At 38.2% G+C, this 12,753-nt stretch overlaps 1 protein-coding gene across 1 annotated transcript; it reads right to left on the minus strand.

Annotated features, from left to right (window-relative positions):
- Positions 1–1,721: 1,721 nt before the first annotated feature.
- On the minus strand, positions 1,722–8,098 carry LOC146512426 (5-hydroxytryptamine receptor 3A-like). The gene is made up of 9 exons (XM_085171003.1): positions 7,886–8,098; positions 7,555–7,599; positions 7,309–7,418; positions 6,493–6,662; positions 6,207–6,364; positions 4,467–4,677; positions 2,898–3,083; positions 2,706–2,767; positions 1,722–2,490 (listed from the first exon to the last, which is right to left on the minus strand). The coding sequence occupies exons 1-9, from the start codon at positions 8,096–8,098 to the stop codon at positions 2,245–2,247; spliced, it is 1,401 nt and encodes a 466-aa protein (XP_085027129.1). The 3' UTR covers positions 1,722–2,244.
- Between the last annotated feature and the right edge of the window lie 4,655 nt (positions 8,099–12,753).

Raw genomic sequence — 12,753 nt, forward strand, 5'->3', positions numbered from 1 at the left:
CACAAAGTAATAAATTTAAAGGTGGACTTCCACTTTTAACAGTCCAACATAATAGTTAAAGCTTCTCCACTGTCTGCAATAAAGGTGGATGGAAAAGAAAGAAGGAGAAGTGAAATGCTTGGCTACAATCTCATCTCCATCCAACTGGCCAGTCACTCTTTACAGTCACTTTGTTTGTTTGTTTACTACTATAAATTGATGCATGCTCAGTAATCCTGCTTTCTTGACACTCTTTGGTGTACCCTTTCAAATAGTCTTAATATTTTTATTCTAGGACTGAAAAGTGTCAGTTACATAATTTACATTTTAAAATAATCTTTACTTATCTTATACTCGGTCTTGGGGCACCCCTTCAGTTCACCACTGAATGTAACACCACTGTAATAATAATTATTGTCATAGTCCATGTGTGCAAATTCAGCAGTGGCTTTAGCACAGAGAGAAAGACAAAGTACATACTATGGAGAGAGTAGAGATCATTTATTGCAGTGACATGTAAAGACATGGAAAGTGAAAAGCAGTGAAAACTAAAAACCAGAATAACTAAAGGTGTTTCAGGGTCACCTAATCCAGACCTAAATACAACTCAGCTCCTCTGGTCACTGCAGGTCTATGAGTTTCCACTGACCCATGTTAAGGATTTGAGAGGAGGATTAGGCACTACCTGCACAGATTGTCAGCGAGAACAAGCTGAAAACTTCCCTTCACCTTGTGTTTTGGAAGAATTCATGGTCACCCTGCCAAGCAAGTGATGCTATACAGGGACTCCAGCAACAACAAAGTCTCTGCAGCAGGCATTGAGGTCAGAACCAGCTAAAAGTGGAAGACATGGGGCAATCAACCAGGTTGAATTGTGGTTGCAGCACAAGCAAGTTTATGGGAAAAGTGGCATCAGGATGAGCAGGGTTTGGAAGCTTTCCAAGGCCTGGAAGATGAATTGGACACAAGCCAGGGCCTCATCATCACAGGCTGGCTGAGGGTGTCTGATGTTTCGATGACTCTGTCCAAGTCACATCAGAAGATATATGTTATGTAACCAGAAATAGTCTGGTTGAAAACTGAAAGTTTTATCCTTTTGATAACAATGGAGAGTGTGTCATTTCTGGATTTAACCTTAACCTAACCCTAACCCAGTAAACAGATATAGAGGGAAATATGATCTCTCTTTTCTAGTCCATGTTAGTACACTTCCTACAGCTTTTCAGGGAGTTTCTAGAACATCCAAATAATACAGAATTATGACAGTGTGGTCTAGAAGTGATTCATGGATGAACTAGGTTGAACTAATATCATTCTGAGATAGAATGTTTCTAATTTTATTGATATGGCAGAGATGAAAGAAAACAGTTAGTTAGAAAGCAAATTTTTAAAGGTTGTCCTGGGCAAAAATGACTCCAGGTTTCCTCACAGTGTAACTGTGAAGCCAAGGCAATCTCATCCACAAGAAGTACTGTATATGGCTAAATTCTCATTTTCAATATTTGGCTAAATCATTTTTCCAATCATATAATTAACCTTAACCCAGCAAGAAAAGCCATTATCACATAAAAATATGCATACACATACACATATACATACACAAACTAACATCCCATCAAATGACTTCCAGACTTACAGCAACAGATGTCCCTTTACTAAAATTCTCATCAAAATAAATACACATTTTAAATTTAAATTTAAATTTAAAATTCAAAGAAAATGAAAGTACAATATAGAGGAGTACCAGTCAAAAATCCAGTGACCAAAATCATTGAGGTCAGACTGGGTTAGACCCAATGTGTTTTAAAATAATATGCAAGATTTTACCAGATGTACCAACTAGATATTAATCTAGTTGGTACATTTTAACTTTAACTGTAAAAAGCAATTAATAAATATAACAAAGTTGCGACCAGTTTGAACTTTAGAAGCTTAAACATACACTAGATAGCAGACTGAGGACAAGACTTGTCCCCCAAGTTTTTGTAATAATGCTTTAAAAGTCAGTCTTTTCTACAGTGGGTCATTTTAAATTTGATGATGCATAATAGATAACTAAACATAACTACATTATCAGTGTGGATCAGACTCCACGTTTACATCTTTGGATTACTTTGTAACATGCCAGTATGCACTCTCACCAGCCTACATTGCATCAATGACTGTTCTGTCTTCTTTGGTTTGAATACATGGAAACTACATAAGGATTTCAAAATGTTTAACTTTGTTTTTAAACTAAGAATTTATTTATTGAGGGTTTTTCTTCTACCCATCATCATCTTCAGAACTGTTCCACATTATAAACATAACCCCTAAAAACAGAGTGACTGCTGAGACATAAAAAATCAAGAAAGCCCTGTTAATGATTTTAACCACTCTGGTCCAATAGCCTGACTTCATTTCTTCCTTCCTGTTACTGCTGAGTCGATTCATTGGTTTCTCAGTTGCCCCTGGTTCATCTGAAACTTTTTCCACAGCAAAGGACACGTCCGTCAGTTTACTGCTGCTCCCCTGAAAGCGGTTTTGGAGAAAGATAATTAACATTAGCAGTGCATATTTGCAGATGGTTTTTTCCCCACTCCATTTGGAACAAAAGAGATCATTCCAGATATACAAAAATGTTAAGAATAATCTCTTCCATGCAAACACATTGTCTGTTAAGATTTTTTTACACTTAAAAAATAAGAAATTGAAAAAATCCTTTAAAAGTGTAATATAATCCTCACCTCTTTGATCACCGATTGCATTTCTTCAGCAGGTGCATCACAGACAGATGCACAGTGACTATCTGGAAAAACATATTAGGCATAAAGATAAAGGCAACACAATTTAAATTTATATAAAGAATTAGTTGTACATTGAACCATTATTAATGTGTCTGTGAGTATATAAACCATAACTATACATCCAAAATATACCTGAAATTTTAGAAATTTCAAGGTTTCTGTGTGGGTTGGATTTGTCACCACAGTTCACATCTGTGCTTTGGTCTCTACTAGTCTCATTATCTTGAGCTGCAGAGTCTTTCTCAAGCAGATGCATCACCAAAATTGTCTCCAGGAGGCTGAGCAGCATCAGAGCAAATATCCCAATGCAGTAGACAGCTGAGGAGAGCAGGCTGTGTCATTAAATGTGGATATACAGTCATTGTAAAAAGAAAGTACATGGTTTTTAACTTCTAAGGTTTTACATACAGAGGTAATAAAAAGTAATGTGGTTCTTACCAGGTGCTAAAATTAGGTAAATGGTTCAGATGAACAATAATGCATGACATTTTACACTACGTTGCAAAGTAAGGTAAATACCCTACAATATTACAGAGGACACCCGAACAATCAGATAACCCTGTATGAGCAAGCACTTGGTGACAGTGGGAAGGAAAAACTTATTTTGTAACAGGAGGAAACCAGGGAGGGGCAGTCATCTGCCACGACTGATTGAGGGTAAATTCAGACAAGAAGCAATTGCTGCTGCCCATCAGTCTGGAAAAAAACTTTTTAAAGTCCAACTTTCTAAAGTAAGAAATGTTAATTACAAGTGGAAACATTTAGGATAATTGCCAGTGTTGCCAGGAGTGGATGTCCCAATTCATCCCGAGGTCAGACAATGTAGCACTCAGAGAAACTGCCACCCAAGAATTACATCTCAGACTCAGTCACAGGCCTCAGTTAGCATGAGTTTATGGGAGTACAGTCAGAAAAAGACCAAACAAGCTTAGAATGGTTGCCAAGAGAAAGCCTGTTGCATCTAAAGAAACCGCAAGACTTCTGGAACATCGTCCTTGGGCCAGTATAATCAAAGTGGAGATACTAAACATAATGCACAGCACTATATTTGGAAAATGAACAAACAGAGCATGTTAGTGTAAACATCTCATGTCAACTGTCAAGCACAGTGGAGGAAGGATGATTCAGGCTTGTTTTGCAGCCACAGGACCTAGGCACCTTGTAGTCCTTGAGTCCACCATGAATTCCTCTGTATACCAAAGTATTATAGAGTCAAAAGTGAGATTATCTGTTTGACAGTTTGATCTTGTCTGAAACTGAATTTCAGCATTTCTATAACAGAATGGGCGAAAAAGAATCAGTGCTACAATGTTCCAGTCAAAAACCTCAACCTGATTGAAATGCTGTGGCAAGACCTTAGGAGAACTGTGCATAAATGAATGCCTGTAAACCTTAATGAAGTAAATCAGCCAGAATTCCACCAAAATTTTGTGAGAGACTGATAAAGTCAGAGAGAAAACAATTACTTTAAGTTCTGGCTGCTAAAGGGGGGACTACAAGCTACTGGCTTAGTTTCCTAGTTGAGCAGATAAATAATGACAGTGAAATATGTCATGTGTTGCTGTTCATCTGGGGTTCTATTAACTAAATTTTACTAACTGGTCCGGAACAGATGATCTTCTGATATGTAAATCCTTATAATTAACTGTGGCATGAATATACACCTGCTGTAACTATGTGCAGTTAAATACATTTCTTTACCTATAAGTGGAACCTTGTTTGAAGAACAGGGCAGAATGTCATTGAGGATAAGCTGCATCACTGTAACAGCCAGCAGGACGGTGACTTTGAAGCTGAGCTTCTCACCCCCAGTATCTGAGATGAGGAATGATGCCAAGTCCAGACACAAGAAGAAGAGGACTGGCAGAATGAAATTCACAATGTACAGGATAGACCTCCTCTTCATGGTAATCTGTGAAATTATGTTCAATTGGTTAATCAGATATATTGATTATCCTCATATATGTTTGACTGTAACATGTTTACCCTGTATAAACTAGCTCTTTGTGGATTAGGGTTTTACCATGACCAGACTAAGAGTAGTGAATGTTAAGATTACCAGAAGGGGAAATTTAACAAAATTGTGCATATTAAATGATATACTATAGTGTCTAAATGTTTAAAATAACTACTGAGAAGCAGGCTTTTTTCAATCTGAACTGAATTATTCAATTACATCAAAAAAGCAGTTTTTCCATATTTATCTAGGGATAATTAATCAGTTATCCATGACAAAGAAACACCTCCATTTGTACTGGATAGTCTATATTTTGTGGACTTGAAAACTACATTCAACCACATCTTAAAGTTTCTTGTGGGGAAGCTGTTGATTTACTTGTTGGTCTTTGTTCTTATCTTCGTTTATGTTAACTAGCTCTGGTGACTGATGCAAGAAGATTTTGGGTACATGTGGAGAAATGAGCTTCATATGAAGGGTTACTAGGCTCAGCCTTTCAAACAGACTAACAGACTGACTAACAACTTGCTCCTCCATGGAGCAAGTTGGGGTGATTTGGGAATCCGAACAGGGTGTTTAATTGATGCCTCCTAGGTGAGGTTTCTTGGGTAGAGCCTACTTGGAGGGGGCCCAGGCGGAGCCTCATGACATGCTGAAGAGATCTCTCAGCTGTCCTGGGAACATCCTTTAGTGTTTCGCTGATTTCTAGTCTTTAGCTTTTATATCTGTGCCTTCCTTGTGTCCCCTGCGTTACTTCTAGTCATCCTTGTTTCTATGTTCGTGTATTTCCTCTTTCCTATTTCCTCATTACCCTCTGTGTGTATACATGGTCTATGTTTTCTTTTGTTCCTCGTTGGCTCGTCTGTGTATCTCCCTTTGCATTTCCTCTGCATTTTGTCTGCTATTCTTCCACGTTTCAGGTTTTTCTAGTTCTATATTTCAGGTTTTGTGTTTGAAGTTTCATGTTTAGCTTTTCCAGTTTAGGTTTTTCTCAGTTTATCTCAGCTCCCCGTGGCCTTTTGTTTTGCAGTGTTTTGTGCAGCCGACAATAAAGACTTGCTTTTTTTAAAAAAAAAATCCACCTCCATCTCTGTTTGTCTGCACTTTGGTCCACACCTCATTCTCTCCACATGATCTGCCCTCACAAATCGTGACAGATATAAGGTAATTATAATTGTATATTGATGCATAAAAAAATAAGGTCAGCAAGTCGGGTTAAGATGTGAACCTGTGGTTTTTGCTACAAGACAAATCTATCAAGAAAATATAGAAGAATGTGTAAATAAACAGAAAAGGATGGTGTAAAAATCGTATTAATAAACAGATGAAGAAGAGCCTACATACCAAATGCACTGGTTTTTAGTTGGAACTATGGAGATGTATTTGAGCTAATTTTTCTGTGTAAAACAGACCCAGTTGAAGGCCTGTAACATAGGCAAACGGGACAGTTTCCATTGATGTGTCTCTGCTTGAAAAATACTTACAGTATAAACAACAGACGTTTGGTTGAAGTTCAAGCGGTTGGTTTTGTTGGTGACTATCATGTTGATGAACAGCCACTCGTACTGTGTGTGCATCACTTCCCGAGACAACCGTGTGATCAAAGTGTTGTTTTCCTGGTAGTGTAACTGTATATCGTCATCTGAAATGAATATAAAAATAACTGTGACCAACTCAAACATAAAGAAATATGTTGTATATAATGTATATTGTACCTATATGATATCTGATGGTGTGGGTTCACCTAAACAAAACATGTTATGGACTCACCAGTGTGCAGGATAGACTTGAACGAAAGGTTGCAGCTCTGAATATCGAAGGGAAATTTGTAAACATGCATTTTGCAGGTGCTTAGCACAACCTGGTCGTTTCTGAATTCAACCCAGCCAGCTGAGCTAATGCTGAGATAGGGACTCGGAGTAGCTTTGTCCTTCTCTGTCCTGTAAGAAAGCAAATATGGGACAAATGAGATCACTTGTAGTTTACCATATTACAGACCATGAAAAACAAGTAACATTGTGGTGTGAGATGCAGTTTACAATGTAAAGCTCCAGGAGGCAAATCTAAAGATCTAATAAAAAACCCAACAAACACAAACTAGATCAATAGAACAATAAACACTTTTTTTCCTGGTTGCCAGGGTGTCACTGACTGGTACTTAGATCTGGATAAGGAGTTGTGAGTTAATCACTTTAAACTATAGGCTAAGCGAATTGCCGAAAGGGGTGTCATTTTGAAAAGTTGTTATTTTTGTCAGTTTGCACGTACAGCATGCAAGTAGGCCAAAGAACAGGCTTAAGCATATCTACACAAGACACAAACTATTAGTTTGGACCAAATTAATATTTCAAATAATAGTTTTTATACAATCTAGTATCGTCCATATTCTAGATTCAGTGTGCACCTTAGTGAATAAATGGATAGGCTTTTTTGAGTTTGGAGCATGTAGTGTATTATTTTATGTTTTATACAAGTGAATCAATAATGTTTTAGCTTTGTTGACATTTTTAAAAATAAATGAATGTTCTCTCATTACTGCATGTGGATCTGTCAGTGTGAGTGCATGTGCAAATATATTACACTTACATCTCTTCAATTGTTATGTCTGGTATCCACAAATATCCGGTAGGGACAGTTATGTATTTAAGTCCACAGAACTGATGTGGGTCCCACCAAATGTACTCATTTTTCCATTTCTACCCATGGAGATGTACCAGATATATAAGAGGAGAAATACAGAAAGACAGGGCAAATAGACACGTTTTCAAATAAATAATTTGAATTTCCACATTACAGGAAATATTGTGTATTTTAACAGAAGAGAATACTGACCAAAGAAACCCAAATGTAAGAAATTAAAGTCTGGTCAATTTCCCTCTGTCAGCAAAGAAGTCACAAGTCACAAGTCAAGCTTAATAAAATACAATATACATACAAATATAAGTTATTGCTTATGAAAATACTTTTCTTTTAATTGTACTGCAGTGGTCCCAAATACAATACAACATGTATGCAAAGCTTTCCGGCTGCCCATTTAACTGTTAAATGGCTGCATGGAAAATACACACACCACATTTATTTTTAATAAATGTCATTTGTCAAATTAATACGTTAATTAAAGAAAAAAAATCCTTTAAAAAAACTCTAAAGAAGTACAACTTACCATATCTAAGATGGCATAGATTTTCATTTCAAGCACTACTGTCAAAGGGTGAGTGTGGTGTCTAACGGGCCGGCTCATGGTGTACTTATTATTGTCTTTAGTCAAGTTCAGGTGGTTTGCAACAGCCAGGAAAATGCAAAGTTCATCAATTTCTACTTTTTTATCTGAAATGAGATTAGATTTTGTATTAGTGAGGCAATGAGAGGAATGCATAAAAAAAAAAGGAAACTTGAACACACTCAATTATGCTTTTCAATAAAAACTGCAGTGTCCTGGTGATTATCCAGGCTTTAAAATTGATATATGTTCTCTTCAGATCTGCTGAACATACGTTGTATTAAACATGACAAACACAGTAATCTCTGTGGGTAGATATTGACTGCTTCAGAAACCTTTTATCAATCTATTAAAAGCACTGACTCACAAATGAAAGCCGATATCCTGATTCTTGTGGCCACTAAAAGGCTTGGGTTGCAGGATGTGTCTCATCAGTTCTCTAATTACATTATCTGAAATATAAAGGTCTATACATACATTCAGAAAGGGTTCATTAATAATCTATTTATTATTAATATTAAAATTAATACAGGAACTGAATACTATACACAACGAAACCCTGGCATAATAATTAAATTGCGTTGAGGCTGAACAAAAGTCTTGTTTCATGGCCTCACCATATTCCCCCCACAGCTACTGTCAGAGCTGCCCCCCGTCCGCCTGCTATTAGTACAATCTTACAGCTGCAGCTTCTTACAGCTGCTTCAGCAATGGAATTGTGAACATTGTCCACTCACAGACGATGTCTCTGTTGGATTGGTATCAAAGTGTTGTGAGTCTTGGGGTCTTGTGACCCTCATAATAAGTTTTGGAGTGCCAGGAGTCTCCTGCATCCTCCCCCACCTGATCCAACTTAACACCAGGTGGTGACTGTTTGACAGCTCAGCTTGTCTCTCTAACCAAGTCCAAGAAATGTGATTGCTGGACTGATGAAATTATTACTAAATCAATCAGCAACCTGTGAACTTAGGAACACCCTTATGCTCAAACATGTTTAGTCCATAGACTAAGTTGAGCTGATAGGTTAGTCCTAATAGGGTAACCTCATATTCATAGGTGGACTAACTATGGCCAAACCATAGTTAGTCCATAAGGTAAATATGGACAAGTCCAGTGTTTCCTACACTTTTGGAGCCACGGCACATATTTCACATTAGAAAAATCACACGGCACCCCACCAAACAAAAATGTTACAAAAAGCATATTGATAATTTTTCCACGTGCACCAGGTATAGTGGAATTGGCTTGGCTTGTCCCCAGTATATCTTTTTTGCTTTCTTCAAACCACTACCCATGCTAGGACCTTCATCTGGGTCGGAATTATCTCCAGGACCCAGGTCAGACTGACTACTTTTTCTTTTCAAATATTTATCTATTGATATTATGCGCTGTCATCTCACTCACAGGATGACTATTATGTAATTTCTACCTTGTCTTTTTCCGTTTTACTGTAAGTTGGCAACCCATTTAATTGGAGCAAGAAGTTATACTGCCCTCTAGAGGAAGAGAATGTAATTGTTCTGCCCGTTACTCATGCCGGTCGTTTAGAGTACCAATCAGGCGAAACCAGATAATCTTCCACAGCAAACCTGATCATTTCTCTTGGCACACCTCTGTACTGCGGCACAGTGGTTGGGAAACATTGGACTAGTCTATGGACCAAGTATGGTTAGTCCATAGAGTAAGTTAGTCTTCTTGGTTAGTCCTCTGACTAACTTTGGTTATTCCATAACCCCTGGGGAAAACCCCAACATACTGGCAGCAAACAAACATACCTCTCACCAAGGGTGACTCCACATTGGAAACATAAACTAGACAGCTCCAGATTGCTTCCAGAGCCGAAGTTGTGTACTGAGGTGAGCCTGACTATATCTAGTCACCGTCTCTCAACCTTTTCATTAGGTCAGGCTCCTTTCTCACAAGAGTGCTGATGTTTCATGTTCCAGGAACTAACAACAAGCCAAACTGCCAGGATCTCTGCCCTGCACTGCCACTGAACACTTATTGCACCTGACCTATATGGTGCCTCCTGCGGGTGATCAGCCTACAAGAGAAAAATATAAATGCACACATCTATAACTTCTGTGAACTCAAAGTTAGTTTTACTTACCTCTGGTCATGGTCTCATTGGGCATCAGTTGAGCATCATCTTGTAGCTCTAAAGTGGAGGTATTTCCACCTGAAAGAAAATAGTAAACCTGTTTTTTTTTAATGTAACTACTGTGTTGCAGTATATATCATGTCATCTTTTAACACTATTTATTTTAAATTTCCACAGATAATCTTCACAAGAAGTATGGGCTATTAAATGTTAAAAAATCACCTCAAGAATTACCCTCTTAATGTTCCCGCAGTGTTTTTGCATGCCTGAGCTGGATCCAGACTGGAATAGCAACATGAGCCTGCCCTCCAGTGGGCATACCAGTTACACAATGAATGGTAGAAATTTGGTGCTATGTGGATCTATTTGTATTCAGCAGTGGTGAGCTGACTTTTATTTATCAAAAGTTAGTTAATCTGACCTCTGCTCATAGCTTGGTTCTGAAACAACTCAGCCGTAGAAGAGCTAGACTCTTCCTCTCTCCTATCATCTCCTATTTCTAGTATAAAGCTTCTGTACTAATCACTGTTTGACCACAAGGCTGTTGCTAAAGCTCACTTGGCACCCAAAACCGTCAGACAAAGACTGAAGTTTAGTTTTACATTGCACCATCGGATGTGCAGCTGGATGTACGTGGAGACTCAAGTAAAGAGAACAGTTCAGCTGTCAGCTAACTGGTGGTAAGTAAAAAATGCTGGATAGGCCCGACATGCCTAAATGTGCAAAGGATATAGACAAAAAGGCTCACAAAAAAACCAAGAAGGTACAAATGGGGAAAACATGCAAGAATGTAAAAAAATACATACTTTTGGCTAGGTTTCAAACAATAAACCTGGCAACATCAATAAATCCTTGCTTGGCTTCCCTGAGTCTCACTTCTGGTTTCCAATTACTGAAAAGATTAACTCCTAATGTTCCTCTGTACCAGCCCAAGTGTTTAGTCCAGCCTGCACTGTCCCAGCTCATCTCCAGTTACAGATTCTCCTGTTTTCTTTTAGTGATAATAAAGACTGAAATAACATGTTTCGTGATCTCCTTCTCAGTTTCTGGGTTCTTCAACCATGGCCAGGTTGTTTTTAATTAGTTTGAATTTTTTTCACAATGTTTTTTGTGTTTTATAATTATTTGAGAAAAGTAGGAAGATTATTTGGACAGTAGGTTTTATATCAGAGTTTCATATCAAGCAGATTAAGCAGGAGAGCTTCTATTCAAACTAAATAAATGTTTCTATGGAGAAAAAAAGAAAAGAATAAAACTTTCTTGATGAGTATCTGAATGTTACCACCTCATCATTATGTTGTCCCGATCCTCCTAATAACCAATTAAAATTGTGTTAAAGAATGAAGCTCACAACACAACAGATTTAGTAAATTGAAGCATTTAATTAACGGTTGTCAGCTGGTAGCTACTAGATGGTAACATAAGCCATTGTCTTACACTGAAAAAGATTTTATTGGTCAAAAGCAAAAACAGTGTTTCTTAACTGAATTAAATGATAAGCTGCATGCATTTTACAGAAATAGTGAAACTTACCTTTGAGGATGAGGAGAAAGAAGAGAGATACAATCATCATAGCTGTGAGAGATCAATGAGCCCTGTCATGCTCTAAGTGCTGTCTGGAGAGGCTTCCTGTTCTGCTAATGTCACTGCCACATACTGGAAAGGGGGGGGGGGGGGGGGGGGGGGGGGGGGGGGGGGGGGGGGGGGCAAATGTAATCACCAACTGTGGGCCTACCACATCCATCCTTAGAGAGTAATCACCATCAAGACCTACCTCGGCACTTGTGCAGGTGAAACCAAAGGGAAGATTTGCTTCATCATATTTTCTTGTCTTTGGCTTAGAATGAAGTTGGTTTGGAAACATATTCAGCGATGCTTCATCTCCTGCTTTGCGTTTGTGTAGGCGTCCTGTGCTAGCAGTGTCTAAGCGTTTTTCTTTTGTGTTCGTCCCTTTTCATACCGCGCTCCCCCCCGCAATGGCTCTGCGCCCCCCTAGGGGGCGGGCCCCACACTTTGGGAAGCTCTGCTCTAAGGGGTGAATTTCAGCTTCTTTCCTCAGGACAGAGGTTTCTATTTCCAAGCTGCAGGACAAAGCATTATAAAAACAGCTTTGTCCCTGTTGCTGTCACTGAATAAGATAAATAAGAACTGTTTTTGTTTTTGATTCGAAACGTTTAAATTACTATATATGTTCTACAGTGAGGTTTATATTTTTTATTAGGTATGTGTGCTTTTGAAGGGATGCCAAATGCTATCATTTTTCTGTAAAGCAAATTTACCTTGCCTATTGGTATAAATACAGTTACCTTGAAACACACAAACACAAATAACTGGTTCTTTAGCACGTTTCTCTGAGAGATTAATGCACTTTTTTATACAACTTGCCTCATTCACCCTTTCATATAAGCACTTTTTAAAAAATGCTTTTCATATGTAAGTGCTTTCTATCTTGTCCAAGGATGTTTGGCATGCAGACTGGAGCAGACAGGGGCCAAGCCACCAACTTTCCAACTAGTAGGTGATCTGCTCTACATCCTGAGCCACAGCAACACCAACCCCAACATACTCACAATCACACATAAAAAAACACAGCAAGATTTTGTGAAGTTTGTACATCCATTTTCCCCTCTTAGCTGTGCTGAGTAGTTGATCTACATAACAAATGAGCAAATTATGTTTTTCAACATTTGAAACTGACATTTTTTTTCTG

Source organism: Neolamprologus multifasciatus, chromosome 8, assembly GCF_963576455.1.
Source record: "Neolamprologus multifasciatus chromosome 8, fNeoMul1.2, whole genome shotgun sequence".
Lineage (NCBI taxonomy): Eukaryota > Metazoa > Chordata > Actinopteri > Cichliformes > Cichlidae > Neolamprologus > Neolamprologus multifasciatus.